General features: G+C 36.4%; 1 protein-coding gene across 4 annotated transcripts; it reads left to right on the plus strand.

Annotated features, from left to right (window-relative positions):
* Positions 1-536: 536 nt before the first annotated feature.
* barc (RRM1_TatSF1_like and RRM2_TatSF1_like domain-containing protein barc) lies at positions 537-19,818 on the plus strand. 4 transcript variants are annotated; one of them, XM_089250897.1, is made up of 8 exons: positions 537-590; positions 4,636-4,811; positions 7,718-7,868; positions 10,395-10,597; positions 13,311-13,480; positions 15,150-15,246; positions 15,346-15,435; positions 19,296-19,818. In XM_089250897.1, exons 2-8 carry the CDS (start codon positions 4,650-4,652, stop codon positions 19,737-19,739), a joined length of 1,317 nt encoding a protein of 438 aa, XP_089107023.1. In that variant the 5' UTR covers positions 537-590; positions 4,636-4,649; the 3' UTR covers positions 19,740-19,818. The 4 variants fall into 4 exon arrangements, with proteins under 4 accessions (XP_089107023.1, XP_089107025.1, XP_089107024.1 ...); XM_089250899.1 differs by having other exon boundaries at positions 580-925; XM_089250898.1 differs by having other exon boundaries at positions 580-765.
* Positions 19,819-23,009: the final 3,191 nt, after the last annotated feature.

The following is a 23,009-nucleotide window of genomic DNA, read 5'->3' on the forward strand; positions in this document are numbered from 1 at the left end:
TGGAACATCGAATGTTTTGGATGTTTTTGGATTGGATTTTTCGAACATTGGATGTGTTTTTGGAATTTTCTTTCATATTTTACCGAAAAGACAGAAAAATATTTTAAGATATTTTCTCCCATCGACTACTTGTGAGGATCGGAATGGAGGCATCTTTAGTCTCAATGATAAAAACCACCAAAGAATGCCTCTAGGCTGCCTATGGGCACTGAATCAGGGGTGAAGGAGAAAAATAATTACGAAAATTGCGAAAAAACAGTTTTTATGCACGAATGAACTTCAGTGCTCGTTTGAAAGGGTATGCGGACCCGCGTCCGCATCCGCTCCGTGTGAAAGGGGACTTAGTTAGAACGTTTCATTTCATAGAGAAGAATTTCTTTTATTTCCCTCGCCATTGGCGACTGCTCTACGATTTCAGCAATTGTGTTGGCATTTTGTCACTTTTGGCAGTAATTGGCGATATACCGTATTTTCAGGTTTTCGGGAAGCCGTATTTTTTCAGGGAAATATGGTCAGTATTACCTTGAATAAACAAAGACAAGACAAAGCGAGTAGCTGTCAAGGCCGTCCAGAGGTATTGTTTTTCAATGGTAAGTAGAGTCCAAACTTCTTATTATGCTCTTTCTTAGTGTACGTTGTAGAGTTTTTCAAAACATTTGAACAGTTCGTCGTTGCGGGAATTCTTTCTACGAGTAATTTATCAAATGTGGTGCCGAAAGCTTCATCCGTTCAAGCCCCGGAAGAGATTTGAATGAATCCCATCTCGTAGGTCCGAGGAGATTTGAATGAAATTGCCGGTTTTCGCAGATGTTTAACAATCAAATTTTAAACTAATCGTTAAATTAATTTGAAATTTCTTTTGTTTATAAAATAACGGCTTGTATATTAATACAAGGATGACGTCACTCTCCGCTACCATACGAAGGTAAGATACTGAAGGAAAGATTGAGAGATTCGGAGCCGCTGTAGTCTAGTGGTCTAGGGCGTTCACCCGGAAAATGAAAGGACGTGGGTTCGATTTCCCGCAGGGGCAGTTGAATTTTCTCTCTTTCTGAAATAGTATCTTCGCAACAGCCAGTTGTCCGCATAAGTATTTCATCACCACCAGATAAGTATTTCATCACCACCAGATAAGTATTTCATCACCACCAGATAAGTATTTCATCGATAGTTCACTGATGGCCATTGTTTCATCCTTGTATAAGTTGCCATCTGGTGGCAGCATCAGCAGTTGTGAGCTTGGCCTGAGTCTGGTCTGGCCATCCATGTACGCTCTCTTTCAGTGTACACGAGCTCCAAGAAAAGATTGAGAGACTCGGAGCCTCTGTAGTCTAGTGGTCTAGGGTGTTCACCCGGAAAGTGAAAGGACGTGGGCATGTCCCCCCCCCCCCCCTGAACTGAATAGGATAATTTCGTGTGGGCAAAAACATTTGTAACTTTATTACACTATACATTTGTGTTTTCCTATTCGTTCTGCCCTCTGCACATATCACAATAAAAGGGAGGGGGGGGGGGGTAACAGAAAGGAAGGGATGGAGAAAACAACAAAAGAGAAGATCCATGAAATGCGTGGCGCATGACACATTTGACTCTAGAAGCAGTCAGCCAATCATGGCGATGTAAAGGGCTGGCGTGTTGCATTCTCTGGAAAAAGTCATCCCACTTTTCTTATTGGTGAGTAAACGGCGTGTCTCACTGGGCAATTAACGTTCTTTTCGACTCCAAAAACCAGCTCCTAGAAAAACCCGCCTTTAGCACTAAGGAAGTTACAGTAGAGTCTCGAAAATCCGAGGTGAATGGGACTGAGGCCACCTTAGATTATTGAAAAACTCGAATTATCAGAAAAACAGTAAAAAATGCTTTAAATGTTGGTTTTACTTTAGAAAAAAAAGACAAGTAGTATTAGTACTAAGCCATACGTTCACCCCATCCACATTCCTCTGCAGAATACTAATGAATTGGTACAAGTTCGAGTGTGCATGTTGTAAACCTAACGGAAGTTTTGATTCTATGCATAATGCCACCATCTGCCACCAATTTTTCTAACTATGAGTGACGTACAGTGATTGAATAATTGTACCGATGTAAGCCTGCTACTATATGTGGCGAGAATTTTTGAAGGAGGGATCAGCTCTGTCTCTCTCTCTCATTCGCGCCTCAAAGTTGGGAACCACAGAAAACTAACTTCAGTCGACCACAACTGTGCTGACGATGGGGATGGTGGTAAAAGCAGTATTAGCATACATACTGTATATTTAATTCTTGAATAAAGATATAGATGTCATATGATGCATTTCAAAAAATTAAAAATGTGAAAGGGGTGTGAAGATGATTGTGTGTGAGTGAGTAGGATTGATGGTGGACGACGCTGAGACACTTATTGCTTTTGATCCAATGATTGTACATAAGCTGTTAGGGGTACAATGCCATTTTCCACCATTATGGAAAAACGGCAGAAAATGGCAATAATGAAAAATGAAAGATTGTTAGCACAGGTTATTATGCTCGTTTTTGCCACGCTAAAAAACTCGCCGCAGATACTGATGCTGCCATCCAACTTTTAAATTAGAATATATTTGAGTATAAACAAATAATATACATTTTTTGCCAGTAATTTTTACACTGCGTGATCCGAATTGTTTCTGAAACCTGTGAAACCAACCTTTACTTGCACGAAATTCTGATGAAATAAACGTTTCACGAGCCCTTTCCTTTATAGAAGAGTAAAATTTTTCGCCTTTTTTGTTATAATATTGCAATCAATTGGAATGCCTTTTTATATCAGTCTTGTACCCACAAAAAACAGCATTTTCTGTACGAGAAACACATGGATCCTGTAGGCACTGCAAGTTTTGACTGTTACAGGTGCAACTACAGCCACGGCAGAAAAAATTTCAGATTCCTTTTCCTTGATATATCTCACTGTAGATTCATTGATTCCATAATGGCAGACCACAGCAGGTATAGACTTACTTTCGCCAAGCATAGTTTTCATCAATATATCCAATGTTTCTTATCAAGTTTTCACTTTTATTTGTCTTTTTCAAAGCATTATCAGTAGCAATAGAAGAATGAGCCATCCCAAATGAGCACAACTCAAAGCTTGTAAACAAAATACGTTAATGACGATTGCTGAGTGTTGTCAAAAAAAATTTCCAATAAAGGCAAAAAAACCACAAATACGGAAACTGTGAATACGAGGAGCTGACTGCGTATAAGAATTGGCATCATCATCATTCCCCATAGCCAGGCCTGTAGCCAGAAATTTCATTAGGAGGGATACACAGTGATAGAACAATAGATTTGGCCATCATTTTTCAGTTTTCTCATATTTGGTGGGGGGGGGGGGGGCATGGATCTGACCTTCAATTTCCCCTCCGCTACAGCCTTGGCCCCAGCCTTTCAATTCCATATCCCCCTACCTATGCACTGAAAAAAAAAGAAAAAAGAAAATTGCATACAGCAGTAGCTGAATGGCTAATAACCGTATATCTGTCTATATGAGTAAATTGAATTTTTTTCTAATGCATGTGTAATCAAACCTTTATGTGTGAACATGCGTTTCACCCGGTTCCCTCTTGTGTTAGGGGTAAGGGCACTATAAGGGTTCAGCAATGGAGTACCCCATAATCAAATTGACCCATCAGCCATAGCAGCAATAAAAAATTCATGATAATGCAGAGGCAATTAAAAAGATAACAATGGGGTATCAGGAGCAATGAGGCAAGAAAAGAAACAAGATATTATTTTTTTCTACGGTGGAAACATTAATGGCACTTCGGTTTTGGATTTTCTAAGAGAAAAAACTGAAATTTTCTGTTTGAAATATTGGTACTTGTTACGTATTATGCCGTTGATGATTGTGGGAGGCTTGGCAACCCTATTTCGCTAAGTAGTTAACTTGCGTGATGTCACTGGAATCAGATCCGCTGCAAGTGGACAGGAACCACCCATTCACATAAGTGCTATTTGATTGAATTTCTAATGATATTTTCACCTGAAATCCCAATTCACACCGTCTAGGGTCAACCGGAAGTCATCGGACACGGTGCTGTAACATCATCAGGAGATGTCCTCTTTGTTGCAGTTTACGGCAAAACGACATGCCGTCACCACTGCTATCACTGTCTGATGGCTCCAGAGCTATGTATGATGCAAATGAAAAATGTTATTTGCACTGATTACCAGCCTCGACAGGAGACAGACAGCCATATATAAGACAGCAGCAAGATCATTTCTGCACATTTTAACTTCTCTTGGTCTTACAGTTTCATCTTTGTTGCCTGTTCATCTGTCATATTCTGACTCCACCTGAGGAGTCTGGTTCTTCATTCTCGATGTTCCAGAATTTGATTTTGTCTGTTTGAGAAATCTTGCCTTAGAGGATAATCAAACTTCTTCCTATCACGGCACCCCCTTTTCCTAATTAGCGTTTATCTGTAGTTCCCCACAGCAATTTAACGAAGGATCTCTTTGAAAAACCTTTGTCAGGGGTGCCAAGGAGAGGTGACCCTGACAAAGATTGGAGCGCTGAGGCATGCACAGTTTGATAACCAAAGATGTATGCATGTAAGAAAGTGCATTTTAATGTTGTTTCGGAAATTGCTTGATTATGATTTTATGTTTTCTGTTCAGAATTTCTGTCTGTGATGGCTGACGAGGACTTCAAAATCCAGCTGGAGCAAGAGGCTCTAGAAAAACAGAAGCAACAGCAAGGAACAAGCCAAGCTTCAGATCCTTATTCTTACACCGACCCGAACGATGGTACTGTCTATGAATGGGATCACACTAAACAGGCATGGTTTCCTAAGGTAAGTGTGCATTTATATTGCACATGTACGAAACGGAACAGCAAGAGGCCAAAAATAATTTTCCTTTTTGTAAAAGTGCATATAAAAGCCACTAATCATTGATGGGATTATTTTTTATATTATGTTCAAGACAGGTTTCAGTCTCGTACAGTGGTGGGGTCTCGTCTATAGTGAATTTATAGTGTAAAAAAAAAAGAAAAACAATGAGGATTGCTCCAGGCCACCATGCTGGAGCCCTGCTAGCCCTATGCTTGTAAGGATCATAGTGCTTACTTAAACAGTTGAGGATGATTACTTGATTTCACACTCAGGAGATATTCACTGACAACTCAGCTGAATACCCTATAATTCAATGATTAGCATCATGATTATTTCAGTTAAAGCCATATGTCAGAGTTTTTGTGCAGGCGCTTTTATTCTGGTGATGATTATAATCAAAGATTTTGATCCGTGAATCTGCCTCCCAGTAGGTTGATAGGGCTCCAACCTCATGAATCCCAACCACGAGTTCAACCGAGTACGGCATGGAGACCCATAGCTCCACATCCTGTAGTAGGGCCCTAGGCTGAGATCTTTGATGGGTCCCCAGTTCAGATTCTTCACGGTTCCCCCTAATATAAATTTGTAGTTTGGAAAAGAAAAATAGAATCACATCTGATGAGAATTATATTGGACCTCGGGCAAAAGCCCTGCGTAACCCATTCTTTCCCTTTTCATGGGAGCCGTGCAAGGACCTCAGTCCTGCATAGAACAGGAGCTTCCACGATAAAATCTGGCACAATGATTTACGACAATAAATATGTAAATTAAAAGGTGCTGCCTCTCTCATTTTGCCCTGGGGCTATAATTTTGTTGGGGAAATTTTTTGATTTTTTAGGGACACTTTTGGATTAAATATACAAAAATTTATGTTCTGTTGAACAGCCTCATTATCATCAAGAGTTATTTGGGCCAGCCTCATAACTCTCAAGAGTTCCGTGAGAAACTTTACCCTGATATACGGAACAGATATAGGTAGAAAAAAAATGAACAATGAAGTGAAAAAAATAGGTATACAAACAATCAAACAGTCAGAACATTCCAGAGCCAAACAGCACCACACTAGAGATTCTTCTGTTCTATAATCCACTAAAGAAAGGAAAGTCATTTGGAAAAATGTTGATAAAGAATGAAAACATTTTTAACAAAAAAAAAAAAAACCTGATTTTTTTTTCACAAACCAGCTTCTCTAGAGATAAGCGACACTTTTTGGGAGTGCAAAAAAGGAGGTGTGTTGAAATGAATTAAGCATTGAATAGCAAAGAGTTGAATGGAGCATTTCAACACTGAAAAGCATTTATTAACCTGCGCTTATTTATCAACTGAAAACATCGTCATAATAAGTCTGCCATTAAAAAAAAGGGTGCCCTATGCGGCCACCTCATGCCTGGCATGAGTCAATCTCTCTTTGTGATAAATACAAAAATATTTTTTCCATAGAGACAGAAGCTTTTAATGACTACTGTACTTGTTGAACCCTCAAACTAATAGGATACGGGAATAATGCTATGGTTCTTTTTAAATTTAAAAAAGAGAATTGAGAGATTTTTTATTATGCTATGGTTATGTTGTACTCCTCTGTTATTTTTGGTACCCCCCACCCCCAATCCTACTTTTTCTAATCTTTTTTTGAGTGGAAGCCCTGAAAATAGAAGGGCCTTGTGCCATACATCAGAGTCAATCTTTGGCAAACGGAAAAGTCATCAAACTTGCCATTTGAATTTTTTTTTCCCTCCACTTCTGCTATGAAGCCAGATCCTCACTGTTATTATTCATTAAAATTGCCAGCGCTGCTCTAGCCAAACCTAAAAAAACAGGTTTTGCGATGAATTCTGTGTAGGTAGTATTGTGAGTGTAGACCCAGCTTTATAAATAAAAGTTCTCACTATATTTCACAACATACTTCAGTCAGTGTAAGCATAATTTTATTTGTTTGAACCAATCATTCACATAGGCTGATAAATACTATAACTTTCATAATTTGTGTCTTTACAGCTTTTCTCGCATAATACTGTTAATTTCTACTACTACATTCAAAAAATTCTGAGACTTATTTTATTACGAAATAGTAAATACAGATAGAACCTCTTTATTTGGCGTTTCCTTTCAAAGTAACTATACCCTGTGCAATTTTTGCCATTGTTCATACAAATATGTAAATGCAGATCACACTCCTTCAGAACCTGAAAAACGTTGCCCCCTTATGCAAATTCTTGATCCAAGGAAAAAGGTAGAAGTCACGTGGGACAAGATCAGGGGAATTAAGATGGCTGTAGAAGTATCAGAATGTGATGGTTTAACATGTAATCTGATATCAGGAGGGAACGCTGTGAGCTGATGCATTGTTGTGATTGAGCACCCAAGACTTTGCCTTCCAGAGATCTGGTTGCTTGCATCTTGCAGAATCATGCAGACTTTTAAGGAATCATGGGGGGGTCCCTGGGGTGTCAGATTACCTGTCAAACCATCACATTCTGATACATCTGCAACCATCTTAATTCCCTTGATCTTGCTTGATGTGACTTTTTTCCCTTTTTCCATGGAGAAAGAATTTATCCGACAATGATCGGCAATGATTCTCAGATTCTAAAGAAGTGCAGCAAGAAGTGACAAAGGCACTGAAGGATGTGACAAAAAAAGCTTGTAATCCGCATTTACGTTTTTGTATGAAAAATGGCAAAAATGCATAAGTGCACAGAGTGGTTACTTCAAAGGAAACACCAAATATATAAACAGGCTCTATCTGTATTCACTCTTCCACAATAAAATAAGTCTTGGAACTTTTTGAACATAGTAGTAGCATAATAAGCTCTATAGTGTTTTTCTTCCCCCAATTCTCTCTATACCTATTCTCCATACTCTTTTAGATTGATGATGATTTCATAGCCAATTATCAAGCGAATTATAAGTACCAAGATCAAAGCGAAGCATCAGCTGATAAAGAGGAGACGGCAGTGGCAGCAAAAGCAGCAGAGGAGCAAGAGCAAAAAGGAGTCAAGCGTAAAGCAAATGATCCTAGTTAGTGTTTATTGTTCGGCATATTGTTGAGATTAACAGAGCGAATACACCAATTGCTTATTTTGTATTAATCGATATTAGTTTATTTTTATCGGTGCCAGATCTTTATATACAGCTACAGAATCCTTTCAGAGCTTTGTTAGTGGAATCATTTTCAAATCACATTCACGCAGATTTGTTGACAATTCACTAATTTCGGATCAAAAACAAGGCATTTTCATACAAAATATAGTATTCACCCTTAGTTAAGAAAAAATTATGGTGAAAAATATTGTTATTCCTATAAATGATGCAGGTTGAGTTGCAGAGTTGTTATACAGTCATGGCCCCCCATCCAGCCAGAGGACTGGAACAATTCTTGTTATTTTGCATTACAGGTTCACTATAGAGAGGGCCTGTGAAAAATGTGGCAGAAAGCCCATTAAATATGATATGTGAATTCCTTGTGGATCTTTTGAAATTAGATCAGCTTGCCTAATGTATGCATGCTTTTAAGTTTACTAACTCTTAAATTTCCACAAGGGTAGCTGCATTTTGTTTCGATCAATCAGGCACTCCCATTTTATCAGAGACAGACCAAACATTCAAAGCTGGGACCTTTTATCAAAAAAAAATATTGATACTGACTTTTCTTTGTACTTTGTAATATTACATAGAAAGGGGTGGAAAAAAAAAGTTTAAGGACAACAGAAAAATCACTATATCTTGAAAACTTGTGCTTGTATGTGCATGAAAATTTTGGAGTTACAACTAAAAGTTGAACTGAACATTTGCTATTAAAAATAATTTTGAGTGCTGCCCTTTTTCAGAAAAAATATAGTTAAAGTTATAGTAACAGGCAAAACCTGGAAAAAAGTTTAAGGACACGAATGTGGTTTTTCTGATGGTGAAGAAAGAAATTTGAATTTTTTCATGTTGCAGTAACAGCTGTGACTGGTTTGATCAGTCGTGCACTGTGAAATCAAATTTTTTTGTGAAAGAGTAAGATGGCCAAAGACCACATATTTATTGGACATTGAAAAGATGAAATACTTGCTCTCAAAGAAACTTTGATGCCTGGTCATACAGGAATACAACTTGCCTTGCACACTTCAAACTGTGCCTAATGTTATGAAAAAAAATTCAAATGTCTAGTATGCAAAACTCTGAAATGAAAACCTCCCCTTATAAAACAGCACAGATAAAAGTGACATAAATCGGCCAGACAGCATGTATCTCTCGATGCATAATAGGATGAGGATGTTTTCTTTGATAAACATCAATTTAGATGGACTTGATGGTTTTAAATATTTGACCTATGCAATGACAGAGGATGCTCTTGGGAATCTAGACTTATAGAGGCGGTTTTGGCAGAATTTACATTTTCTGAGGCAACTTTCATAACTTTTAACAGTTTTTATTTCAACAGAATAATGCTCCTATACAAGTTTTAAAGTCAAAGGTATTGGTTTGAAACCAATTTTGGGGAACTCTTGAGTGGTGATTGAGAAATCCTTTCTTATAGAGCACTTGTGTGGCAGCATTTTGATTCATGAAGCATGTAGAAATGGTATGCAGTTCGAAAACTAGTGATAAGATAAATATTCAATTGCTATTCTGTATTTTACCTTTTTGACAGTTATTTGGTTTGGCCAAATATTGCTTAGGTATTCTGTAGAATATCTGTGTAAATCTAAGTATATGAAACTAATTTTAAAAATTATATTAATTGAAATTTTTCCCATAAATTGAAAATTTACTGATTATATTTTATTGTGTGATGTATATCCCTTCCGTGAAAATGGTTATGTCAGGGTGAATTTCTTGGATAGGGAAAGCATGAAACTGAAAATAGAATCCTACTGCAATAAGGTGGAAGTGAACATGAATTACACAAGTCAAGTTCACTACTGAAGGATGTACCTATACAGACCTACAAGGGGGGGGGGGGGGGGCAAAGAACATCTAGAAAAGAAAAATAAGAAAATAAGTCGCAAATTTTATGATAAGTGAAAAGTAAATGGTGGTTGGCATTTCTTTAATTTAATGTAAAATTGTAACAAGCGTTGGAAAAAAAATTGATTCTTCAAGTAATATTAAAATACAATATATCATATTAAATTTGATTGTCAGTATTATAGTAATAAAAACTTCCAGTTTTTTCAATATAATTCAAATGATAAATTTCATTATTAAAATTCAATATCAATCACTGAAAATTATTGATAATTTTATTTTGGTTATCAATAATTCGTTTTTTTTTCCAGTTTTTGACCTTTACTATAATTTTAACAATTTTTTTTTCTGAAAAAGTGCAGCACTCATCAAAATTATTTTGAATGGAAAATATTTAGTTCAACTTTTAGTTACCACTCTAAAATTTTTATACATGTACAAGCACAATACATCTACAAGGTATACAACTTTTCTGGTTGTCCTTAAACTTTTTCCACCACTTTACATGTAATTTTTAATAATTTAATCAGCATTATGTGTCAGTTATGAAAACAAATTTAATATTTAATACTTCTTGTGTTATATTTTAAGCTTGGTTTGAAGTCGATGATGCACACAACACAAATGTTTACGTTTCTGGATTGCCACTGGATACAACAGAAGTGGAGTTCATCGAACTCATGAGCAAATGTGGTCTTATCATGAAGGATCCTGATTCAATGAAGTACAAGATAAAGCTGTATCGGAACGGAGATGGTAGCCTGAAGGGTGATGCCCTATGCTGTTACATTAAGGTATGTATATAGTACAGCAATTAATCTATAGACACTAGTTCTAATATGACCTCATTATTACATTTATTCGAATAAAAACCCATGAAAGACTGTCTCACCCACTTGTTATTTGTTAGTGCAAGCAGGAATTTAAAAATGAAGCTCCTTTCGATCTTTTGTATCATTCTAAATATACTCTAGCCTTTAATATGAAATATTTAACTTTGAGAATAATCCGAGCTTTCATGTGGGAGAAGGTTGTAGAATGAAACATTCAATCCTTCTATATTTTTTATAGGGCAATTTGCTTTGATGTACGAGTGTTTCATATTATGAGCAAGTTTATTGAGCAAATGATTTTTGTAAACCAAAGTGCCATTGTGATTATAATTTGAATGCAATAGTATGATTTTCATAGTCGACATCATGAGGGTAATTTAAAAAAAAAAAAATTGAGCACACTGCGCATTAATGTAAAAGATGCAAGTCGCTAAATTTTTCTTTTGAAAATAGGAAGCACTATGGTGGGCAGGTAAAGAAATTATGGGACCATATTCAGCTTCATCCTTCATACAATAGTTGACTGAAACAAACTCTCTTCTGAAGAAAAGACTTTTTCTCAAACATCATTCCGAGGTAAACTCGGAAATAAAAATCTCCTTGTCTCCATTGGGAATCAAACCCAGTCCTCTTGCAAACCAGGCAAGTGTGCTATCCATAAACACCACAGGAGACACTGCATTTTCTTCCTTATTTATGCACTGTAGTGTGACGTGCTGAAATAGAGGCTCATTAGCCCTCCCCCCCTAACTTCAGCAAATGGCTCCCACAGGTGGCAGCGATAGCGAGAGTGGGATGATTTTTTTCTTAGCCCAATTTATTAGGGAACAATTTTTTTCCCTGGATATCATGCCAAGGTAGAAAAGTCTATTAGCCTGTTATTACAAGTCTATATATATATACTGTTATGTTTCATGCTAAAAAATATATAGAGCACATAGCTCACAGCATATGGTATTTCACTGACAAACAGTTGATCCTAGTGGCATACTTCCAATTAAAAAAAGTATCCAAAATAGCATGTAACGCTCATATTACTCATTACAACTCCTTGCAACATGAATGACATATATGAGTGTTACACGTTATTTTGGGTACTTTTTTTTAATTGCAAGTATGCCTCTAGGATCAACTGTTCGTCAATGAAATACCATATGCCCTGTTAGCTATGCACCCTGCATATATCTGAATTTCTTAATAAAGATCATTTACTGTTGCATATTATCTGCAGGGTTTTTTCCTTCTTCTCAGAGGTGGGAATAGGAACAAAAAATATTTAAAAAAAATAAAAATCTTCAAAGATTCTAGATGTCATATATAGATGCAGAGTTTGCCAACTGCTACAGATTGCCGCAATAATCTACGGAGCTATGGGAGATACTCTTAATACTACAGAAATCAGTTTTGAAAAAAAAGCAGGTCTTTGAGTTTCTTGCAGTATTTTACTTTTTTTTAAAATCACATTGATCTTTACCATAATGATTAATTCGTATATGCATATGAAAAAGTTTGAGAGAAAGTAAACTCGGAACTGATCTGTTTTGTGTATGTGGGGGAAGCCAATCTGTAAAGCTGTGTCTAAACCTGCTGCTCTACCTGACACCCAAACATGCAAGAACCTGTTTTGGGTCAAAACAGCACTGTGCTGTGGGTTAAAAGCAGGTTTTTGGAGTGGTTCAGCACTGCTGGTCTGGACCGGCTTCATTTCTATAGTGCATGGTCGAGTTTGCAGAACTTGTTTTGGAAAGAATGTTTCATCACAGGTACCATAGGACTCTGATACAAAGAAAACAGGGATGGGGGTTCTAGGGTTGCTAGACATCTGTATACACGGGGCCCCCAAGGGCGTATGTTACGCATCGCAGTAGTTAGTATCGCATTAGATATTCATGAATTATTAAGGGACTTTGTGACCTCTGAAAGTTGCTTCGGGATGGGGGGCCTCACGTGGCCTGAGCTCCAGTTCCTATGAGGTGCTGTATTTAATGATTTAATGAACTTTCAATTCAAAATGTAAAACAAAATTTTTGAGTGGTTTTTTTTTTCAAATTGTGCTATGATTATGTTTTTCTTTTGTCCTAGTGGGTACACCCCCCCCCCTTCCTCCCATGGCAAAGTTAAAGATTCACCACTACTAACAAGCTTTAAGCCAATGTTGGCATGCCTCCTGTAGATGAGAATTTAAAAATTGTTTTTTTTGCTTAAAAAAAACCAACCTCTTCTATTTCGTAAAATTTTATTCATGAAAAAAAGAACTTGTATATGCCAATTATGAAATGACATTTTTTCTAAAAGTAGAGAAATTTGTATACTTGGCAATGTTTTCTCTATGCTGTGTGACTGAAGGTGCTCCAGAAGACACATTTGAAAATGGGGAGACTACCATTAAAAAAAAATTCAATGTCCCTCATCATATAAAAATAATTGTTTGAAGCTACTCATGAAGCATTAATGGCAGCTTGTGCAGTATCACAGTGAATCAAATAAAATGAGCTGAGATTCTTTCTTCACTCCTTAATATGAAAAGACACTTTTATTATCCTTGAATCATATTTCTCCCTTCATTGCAATTCCCAAATATCTAATCTGAATAGTTTGTTTTTAATAGCTACATAATATAGCTCTCCAGTTCGCCCTCATAAAATGTGCTAACACAGCAATATCTTTGAACTAGATTGAATCTGTGGGTCTTGCCCTAAATATCTTGGATGGCTACATGTTCAAGAACAAAACAATAAGTGTTCAAAAAGCGCAGTTTCAGTTGAAAGGAGCCTATGATCCAAGTAAGAAGCCAAGAAAGAAGAAAAGCAAAGACAAGGAAAAATTGAAGAAAAAACTTGACAAGTAAGGCCTTCCGGATTCTGAAATTTAAAAAAAAATTAAAATAGACTGTTTTTTAACGTTACCTAATAGAAACGGGTTTCGGTAACACTGACAACAAATTTTGACAAATTTTCTGCATCTAAAACAACAATAGTCATTTCTTATGTAATTCTATGTGCTGAACATGAATTTGACCATAAAAAAGCTGGATTGGCTATGGTTTTCTCAAAAATCTTACATTTAATACACATAGTAACACAATACATTGCATTGAAATACAGCACAAGTACACTATAACCTCATTATAATGGATTAATAGGGACTGAAAGTTGTCTGTTTTCATGAAAGTCCGGTTTATAATAAATAACTCTGATGGAGTGTAATGCAAATCAATGAAAGTACAGCGGGTAGCTATAAAAAGTGTTTATTATACAGGGTGTCCAGATCATGTCCCTAAATTCAAACAGCAATTAAAAATCAGTAATGTCACATATGGTGACGATATTAAAAAAATTTGGCTGCTACTGGGACAACAAATTTTCTGAAAAGGTCATTACCTACAGTACCATTATTACTAGCCAACAAAGAGAAAAATGACATCACCATGATAGAATACACAAATTGTTCTGTGGATATAGTATCTCTCATCAAAGATGAACACGACTTGCACTCTAGGGTAACTTTTTCAGATGAGGCACAGAACAATCTATGTTTAATCGCTTGTTTGGAAATGTAAAATGCTTATTTCATTTCATCATCGTCCAATATAATAATAGGGTTCGTTGCAATGAAGTTCTATTGTGCATAGAAAACAAATATACAGAAAAAAACAGCATAAACATACAGAAACTTCATAATATATAGAGGCACAACATTAACATTCATAAAACACAACAAAAATACATAAAAATTCAAATGTATTACAACATAATATTTCATTTATCTGCATCAAACACACACTTCATTTTGCATTGTGATTGTACTAGACATCTGAAGCATCTCTTACAATTGTCAGACAGTAGTCAGCCAACATCCAAGCTAACCATATTCCCTGGTAACATTGTTCTATGGTCGTTACTACTTTTTCACCATACAATAATGTTAGCAAAGCGTTTTTAGATTGTTAACAGGGTAATGTCTCAAAAACTAGAGACAATAAAACTTTTTAATGATATTCATGTTCAGCAGGTCAGAACCATTCGAAATTGTATGTTTTTCCTGTCGGATACAATTTCATTGTTGTCCTGTGTAATAGGTCATTATTCAGTGAATGCATCAGATCTCCGGGTTATTGAGCTGTTATAGAAGAAAATTACTTTTTATCAACCCACTACTATAGTTCTTAAAACCGTTGCCTTGCCCTATGACCCAGACATTTCATGTAATGCCAACTGTAAACATTGTAGACAATATGTCAGATCTAGAGGGGCAATTGCCTGCCCAAGGGAAAGATAATATGAGAAAAATTGGTCAGTCTCGTAAAATTAAGGATGATCCTACAAACCTATATAATTAGTTGTCCCTCCCGACACACAGCCCTTGATCAATGCATGATCAGATCATTACATATGTTGTGATACTGTCATAGTAATATAATTTATGCAGATTCTTATTTTTTTCGCATCCCATTAAAAATATTTCTATTGAGTGTCATAGTGTTTAATATCCCCCCTCTATTATCTCTTGAAAGGTTATTTGATTGGCGGCCCGACAAACTGAGGGGAATGAGATCGAGAAACGAGAAGACAGTAGTCATCAAGAATATGTTTGATCCTAAAGAATTTGAGGTTTTGATCATTACTCATTTTTAAGTTTTTTCCTAGTTTTACTCATTGATATTTTATTACCAACTTTTTTAATATTTAAAATTTATTTTATTCATATAGAATGAAGCTACTTTGATCTTGGAGTACCAGAAAGATGTAAGGGAAGAATGCTCCAAATGTGGCGAAGTGAAGAAAGTTGTGGTTTATGATGCAAGTATTTTAATATATATTTATTACATTTTTTATGTATTTATTATTTGTTTTACCCCTAATTCCTAATAGTTTGCTACTTTTTAATTAATGAAATCATGTGGTGCATTAAACTATGCTGTTATAAAAGGGAGGAGGGGGGGGGGGTAACTTTTATTGAATAATTCCTGTATGAATATCTGGAAGTGTAGTGCCAGTGCTGAAGCAAAACTTTTGAACATCCACTGGTCCAACTTTCACTCCAACGCAACCTTTACGGCAGTTATCACTCTTCAGTGACATGTCTGAGTTGGGTTTGGTTTTCAAATACATTAAATAGGAGAAATAATTTTTGGGATGAAAAAAAAGTAAACACAGTAACTAGGAAGAATAATTTGTGGATCAGGAACATATAATTGGAAATAATTTGCAGATCCTTGATGGCTAAGACAGAAATAAAAACCAAATATAGAGATAGTATAATCTTTAGTTAAATCTAAAATTATTTACTAGCTACATGGATTGGTAAGAACATTTTGTAGATAGGGGGTGCCAGAGAATGTAAATTCAAGTAATGGGTGAGAGAATGTAGAACAAAGTTCACTAAGGAGTGCAGTCTAGTGAAAAAAAAACCACTGGTCTGGACCTGTGTTCTTCTACTTTTTCACAATTGCAGACTAGAGAAAATAGTTGAGAAATTTTGTTTCCGCAAATTATTTTTCCTGTTTATGTGCTTTTTGCCGGTCTAAAATTTTATTATCTTATTTATTTATTTCTGGTCTGCAGATTATTTCTCTTATTCTCCAGATCTGCAAATTATTTCTCTTATTCTCCAGATCTGCAAATTATTTCTCTAATTTCCTCTGCCTGCAGATTGTTGCTCTTATACAAATACAAATACCACGCCACAATAGGCAAATTGCCCAACGAGGTGGCTGACTTAAGAACATCATGGATCCCCGAGCCATTTTTTGGAGGCCCTACCTACTACTGCTACACCACACATGCACCCCCCCCCCAACGAACCGGTGCATGCGGGAATGTGCGTGTACGTGTAGTGCAACCTGACGTAAAGTTTGTTTCTGTGTAATGCTTGTTATGTGTAGTGCTGTCATCTGCCCCCAGTTTTTCTAACTATGAGTGAAGTGTTATGGTTGAATGATTTACCGTTGTAGGACTGTTGCTCTCTGTGGCGAGACTTTTTAACGGGAAGATTGGCTTGCATTTGCGCCTTGAAGTTGGGAACCACAGAAAACCAACTTCAGCCGACCACCACTGTGGGGTTCGAACCCGGATCTTCGCATCACGAGTCCGGCACTATAACCACTCGACCACCACAGCGGCATGTGGTGGTCCATGTGGTTTTTTTTGTCAGCCCCCAATTTTTTTCTTCCTATTTATTTTTCTTTGCCAATTCACTAATTATTTCTTCTATTCATGCATATTTTGCTGGTTCGCTAATTATTTCTCCAATTTCCTCATTTTGCTAATTATTTCTCTTATTTATTTGTTTTTGCCAGTCCAACAGTTTTTTATGGTATTTATTCATTTATCACAGCCAGTCCACAAGTTATTTCTGCTATCTGATGTATTCTTTGCCGGTTCCAAATGTTGTCATATTTATTTACTTCTTGTTGGTAAACAAACTAATTTTCTATTTCTGCCTGTCTGAGAAATTTTCAACTATTTTCACCAGTCTGCAGTTGTAAAAAGGTTGAAGAACATTGACCTTGAAAGCATGCGACTGAGTCAGAGTGCAAGCAAATAAGCAGATGAGTGATCAAAAGAGCAAGTGATTGAGTGAGCAAAAAAATGAGTGAGTGACCAAGTAAGTAAGGAAGTGTCACTCAGTCACTCTCTCACTAGATCACATGCTGAACAGTAATCTTTTTTTTTAATCACACTTTAATGCATTATATATACAGTCAAGCCTGGATATAACGAAGTCACACGAAAATGTGAAAAACATTTGCTGTATCTGATATTCATTATAACCAATAAACGATAAATACTTGAATTCAATGAGAGGAATCCACTTGAAGCAGCATTTCTCAGCCTATGGGCTGCAAAGATCGGACAGGTGGTCTGCGGACAGACTTGAAAACTTAATTTAAAATGAAAAATTATTCAATTACGTCATAAATAATAAATCACATAGGTGTTAATAAAGTTTCAGACCTGTATACCACTACTAGACTGTGCATGTACCTCATCCATATTCCTCTATGGAATTTCTAATGAATGGGTGCGTGTCCAGTGTGTGTGTGTATGTGTTGTGAACTTAACGTGAAGTTAGTTTCTGTGGAATGTTTGTTAAGGGTTGCTTGTCAAGTGCTGCCATCTGAATTCGGAAGCAGACAAATTGGCTGGTTATTTTTTTCACTTGTGTCTTTTTTCACTTATGCATTAATTTGTAAAGTGTTGCAGGCCTGATTGCTCTCTGTGGAAATACTTTTTAAATGGGAGATCGCTCTCCTCAAAGTTTGAAAACAAACTTCAGCCAACCCCAGTCCCATATACTACGAGTCAGTGGTTCTCGAGGTGTGTATTACCAACCTTCCTGGGAGGTGATTTGTTGATATGGATGTATGTTTGTTCAATGCTTTTGTGAGTGATTCTTGTTAGATTTTTCTAGAAAGCCACAGCTAAATGTTGACTGAGACAAGTTAGTTGTGGTTGGCGAAAGTTCGAGAATCAGCTGTTAAGAAGCCCTTTAAACGTTGATAGAAATTTTAATGACCTTGGGGTTCACAAAGCCTGAGAAATGCTGTCATAAATGAAACTGGTTATGTCCATCTCTCTTTATTTGAATGGTTTCAATAATGGACAGAGCTAGTGCTATCTGTTGTTAGAGATTGACATATATCTAGCTGTCACCGACAGAACAGTTGAACCCACTTATAACAAAATTGGATAGTACAAAGTATCGATTATAACAATTTTTTTTTCATCCCATTGAACTGGCAATACCAAAATAATGTTGAAAATACTGTTAAGAAGAAATTACACACATTTATGGATGTACAAAGTATTGGACAGGCTTGAAAGGAATGATATATGTTTTGGTCCATATGTATCTACATGTCTCGCACCCTATTTTCACCAATCCATCTCATTCCCGTTTAAAATAGTTATGGAAATTAACAAAAATGTGAGCAAATTTTTTTATTTTATTTTTTTTCATTTCAATTACCATTGTATCACCTGTGAGTTATGCACAGGAAATGTAGTGTATTTTAACATGCATAAGGAACCCCCTGATTTTTTTGGCTTAAAATTTAGAAAAAAGTAGCTATAATACTATCCATGTATAAGATTTGGAAACCAATTTTGGGCAAAAAAAGAGGTTCCTTACACACATTCAAATATGGTAGATACTGTAGAACCTCATTATAATGGACAGTTAAATTTTTTTAAATAATAATAAAGGGTGCTTATTTTTATCTGATGAGTTTTACATTTCCAAACAAGCAATTGAACAGTGTAGTGTTGTTTTGCATAAACATGGATGCACTGCATGACTCATGACACTGCATTTTATTACCATTTTTTTTTAACATTCATTTGTAAATTAAATTCTTAAGCATGAAGCTATTTATTATTTTAGCATTTCCAGAGAATATTCTCCGAAAGATTGTTACCAAGAATTTTGCATCTCTAGTCCATTATAATGAGGTCCTACTGCACTTTTGATATTGAATAAAAAGAAATAGCATTTTCTGGAAGGAAAAAAAATGTCATGGCTGGGTAATCTGGTGTATTGTTCAAATTTTAATTTTTACTAAATTTAACTGATAAAATGGGGTGGCACATGCATTTATATTAGCTATTTGTTCTTGGTTTATAGAACTAAATTCATATTATTCAAATGGTAATTGCAGAGGAATCCAGAAGGCGTGGTTTCTGTGACGTTTGCCGAACCTGAAATGGCAGACGAGTGCATCAATCTCATGAATGGTCGCTGGTTTGCTGGAAGGAGGTTGACAGCAGAAACGTGGGATGGTAAGACCAAGTATAAAATAGTTGAGACAGAAGAAGAGCGTCAGAAACGCTTGAAAGGATGGGAGACTTTCCTCGTGGGAGAAAACCAAACGGGGAAGAATCAGGATGGAAATGCAGCAGCCGCAGTTGCCAGTAAAGAGAGTAATGTCAGTACAACAAACAATAAAGTAATTGTCGCTGAAGCTTACGACATGGCGCCAGCGACAGACAGTTCTGGTGATTCTGATGATGACGAAAGTGAAACGATTCAAAAAGCAATAGGACCTGTCATGGGTTCTGGAGGCTCATTTACATATAATTCATCTTCCGAGACCCAAAAATGATAAGTAGACTGTTTGAAAAGCAGTGTAAAATCATATCGCAGTCACTGTAAAAAAATAATAAAGTCATTCATTACAATCACCAGTCTTTTGGATACATCAGTGCTGGTCAGTTGAAATAACTTAGTGTTCAAAATTGAGAGAATTTTCATTTTTGATTTATTATCTCTGGAACTTCTGGACTAATTTTAATGAAATTTGGTATCAAGGAAACATTTCATTTTCTGGATATTATACTGAGGTGAACTCTAAAAGAAAAGTCATCTTGTCTCCGCCGGGACTCGATGTAGATGGTAGCATGCTTGCCCGGTATGCAAGAGGCCTGGGTTCGAGTCCGGGTGGAGACAAGATGACTTTTCTTTCTGAGTTCACCTCAGCATAATATCCAGAAAATAAAATGCTTCCTTGATATCTGGGGCTGATAAAAAAACCCATCTATCTTTCTGAAATTTGGTATGCCCATAGGTTGGTATAATACAAAAAATAGGTATACACGTGCATGATTGCGGGTAAGTTACATCAGTTCTGGACAGTCTAACGCAGAGCTTATGACATAAAAAAAAAGAAAAAGGTAATAGGGGTATCTCCCCTTCCATTTACTTCTATATACTACAGGTCGCACAACGTAAATTCATACTGGAAATGCTGTTTAGGGGTCTCCAAGGCAGTCAGCCCCGCCTCACTCCCCCCAGCAACAGTTTTCATCTCCTCAATGGTTCTGGGAGGGGGAATGAGGAGCTGCAATTGCCCTCCCAAGAACATCCCAGGCATGCTCAATAAGATTTAGGTCTGAAGATATGGCCTGCCACTCCATCTGTCAAATATTTTCACTTTCCAGAAATTTGTCTACCATATCAACCCTATGTAGATGTGCATTGTTGTCCCTCAGTAAGAGAGGACCATACCCCTAATAAATCACTTTTTGTTTGATACTCTAAGCTCTGTGTTAGAATATCCGACACTGATGCGTTTTATGCACAACAATGGCATGTATACAATAACTGTTGTATGCCTATTGTGTTTATATCACCTATGTTCATACCAAACTTCTCATTAAAATTTGTCCACAAGTTCCAAAGATAATCGGCCAAAAGTGAAAATTCTCCTAATTTTGAGCACCAGAGTATTTCGTATTGTCTAGGCAATACAAATTTCCTATGTTGCTGAATAATTTCTTGCTCGAGCATACCATGCATATGGGAAATTAACTGTTCAGGTTCAAAGATGTTGTCTGTTTCCTCAACGTTTCCCTCAACACTAGTACTAGTTGGCATCTTCACGAGAATTGGTGAAACTGAAAAAAAAGTCATTGTCCAGAGTCTCAGGTTGTATTTCTGCCCTCAAGGACTTGGCTTACACTATTGTTTTCCAATTGATCGGTTGATCTTATGGCTGGCGGCAAATTGAGAACATTTCTCAAGTTGGAAGAACCTAATTGGCCAAGAGATGTTAAGTTATCTGATAGACAGTTGTCATCATTCTGTAGCTGGATCTTGAAGGGAAAGGCTCTCGTTCTTCCGAGGGCTGGGGTTAAGATCCGCTCAATTTCAATAACAGTGTAGGTCAAAGCCACTAAGTGTAAATACAACCTTAGATTCCGGAAAATTTGACTTTTGTCCCAGTTTTCCCAATTCTCCTGAAGATGCCAACCACTAGTGTTGGGGAAAACATTGAGAAAAAACTCAAACAGGTGATGGTCTTCGAATCCAAACAGTCAATTTTTATCAAATGATGGCTGCAAAAACCTTATCAATTATTTATATCACGCATAGTCAAGAAAAAAAACAAGAAAAACCATTTTAATTAGAAATTTTATTCAATTTTTTCTTTTCTTGCTCCAGTGCATAACATGAAGAATAAAGATGATGTAAAATTAACATAATATAAAACATTTTCGAAAGGGTGTATAGTGAGAAATAGAAAGCTCGAAAATGATTTTTAAAAAATTAAATCGTGCAGAGAGCAAAAATATACAGTGTTTTTATAAGCACTCTGTGCCAGTTATCGTGTATAAAACAAATACACATACAGTGGAACCTCTCGTAACGGACACTCCCATTAGAACACCTCCTGCACACTTTTTAAAATTATGTCAATGAGCCTCTGTGTATTGTAGTACTTGTTAACAAAGGTTATAACTCTACCCGTTAACGGACAAAAGTTTTGGTCCCAATGGTGCCTGTTATTGAGAGGTTCTACTGTGTATACTACATAGTATCATATTGGACGGAAGATTTTTTTTGACAATCAAGCGATTTCGTTCTGAAAAACGTGTTTGCTCAGGTGTATAAACAAGATCTTAGCAAATTGGGACAAAAAAATAAAAAATTTAGGCACCAGCCAAATTTCATAGGGGCCAAGAACATTTTTAAATGGTCCAAAATAATATTTTTTGACTTTTCCGAGACTTGATAATCCCCTCTTCCCAGTTGAGAGATGTGCCCTGGAATCTTGTGCTGTCCTCAGACTCGTATCGCATTTAGAAAATTTTATATATAGGTACCTATCCAGATTTTTTAAGTCACCATGCATGGCATAGCTACCAGGTCTCCTGAATTTCTACACTATCTTGTGGACTCCCGAAAAATTCTTATATTTCCTGAATTTTGACCATGATTATAAGAAATTCCTATGTTTAGGGAAAAATTATTCCCAAAGAATTTACTTGGAAGAAAAACATGCTTTTGGTTTTAATCCTCAAAAATGACATCACAAGCGTAATGGAAATTGTCACCACATTGCGTCAAATAACAAAAAGTATTTTATTTTCTGAGGGAAAGACAAAATTTGGCAAACAGCCAGCATCAATTCGGCTGTGACATCCAAAATTGGTGAGATGACTTGTATTTGCTGTGATCATATGTTCCGTTCGGAGCTTATGGCAATTTTTTGTTGGCCTGTTTTGATTAGAAAGAAGTAATTTAACCTACTGGTTGGCAATGATTGGTGACTTGGTGCGATGTCTTTGCACTATGTCACGTTTTTGCAAAAGGGTGAAATCCCTACAATTTTACTTTTATTAATGAAAAATCCCTACATTGTTTTCCAAAAAATCCCTTTCAAATTCATTTTTATACAGAATTTAGATCTGCATAAAAATCTCCTTAATTGTAATTTTTGAAAACTGGCAGTTATGGCATGGTGACCTAGTTCCTGGGATTTGTGCAGCATTGGTATAAACAGATGTAAGGGAAAAAGGAAAAATATTGGCACACAGAAGGACCGATTAATAAAAAAATACAGTGGTATCTTGAGTTACGAGTGACTCAACTT

The sequence above is a fragment of the Pholcus phalangioides genome, unplaced genomic scaffold (genome assembly GCF_987345545.1).
Source record: "Pholcus phalangioides strain wild (caught in Gottingen) unplaced genomic scaffold, Ppha-v1.0 ptg000024l_1, whole genome shotgun sequence".
NCBI lineage: Eukaryota > Metazoa > Arthropoda > Arachnida > Araneae > Pholcidae > Pholcus > Pholcus phalangioides.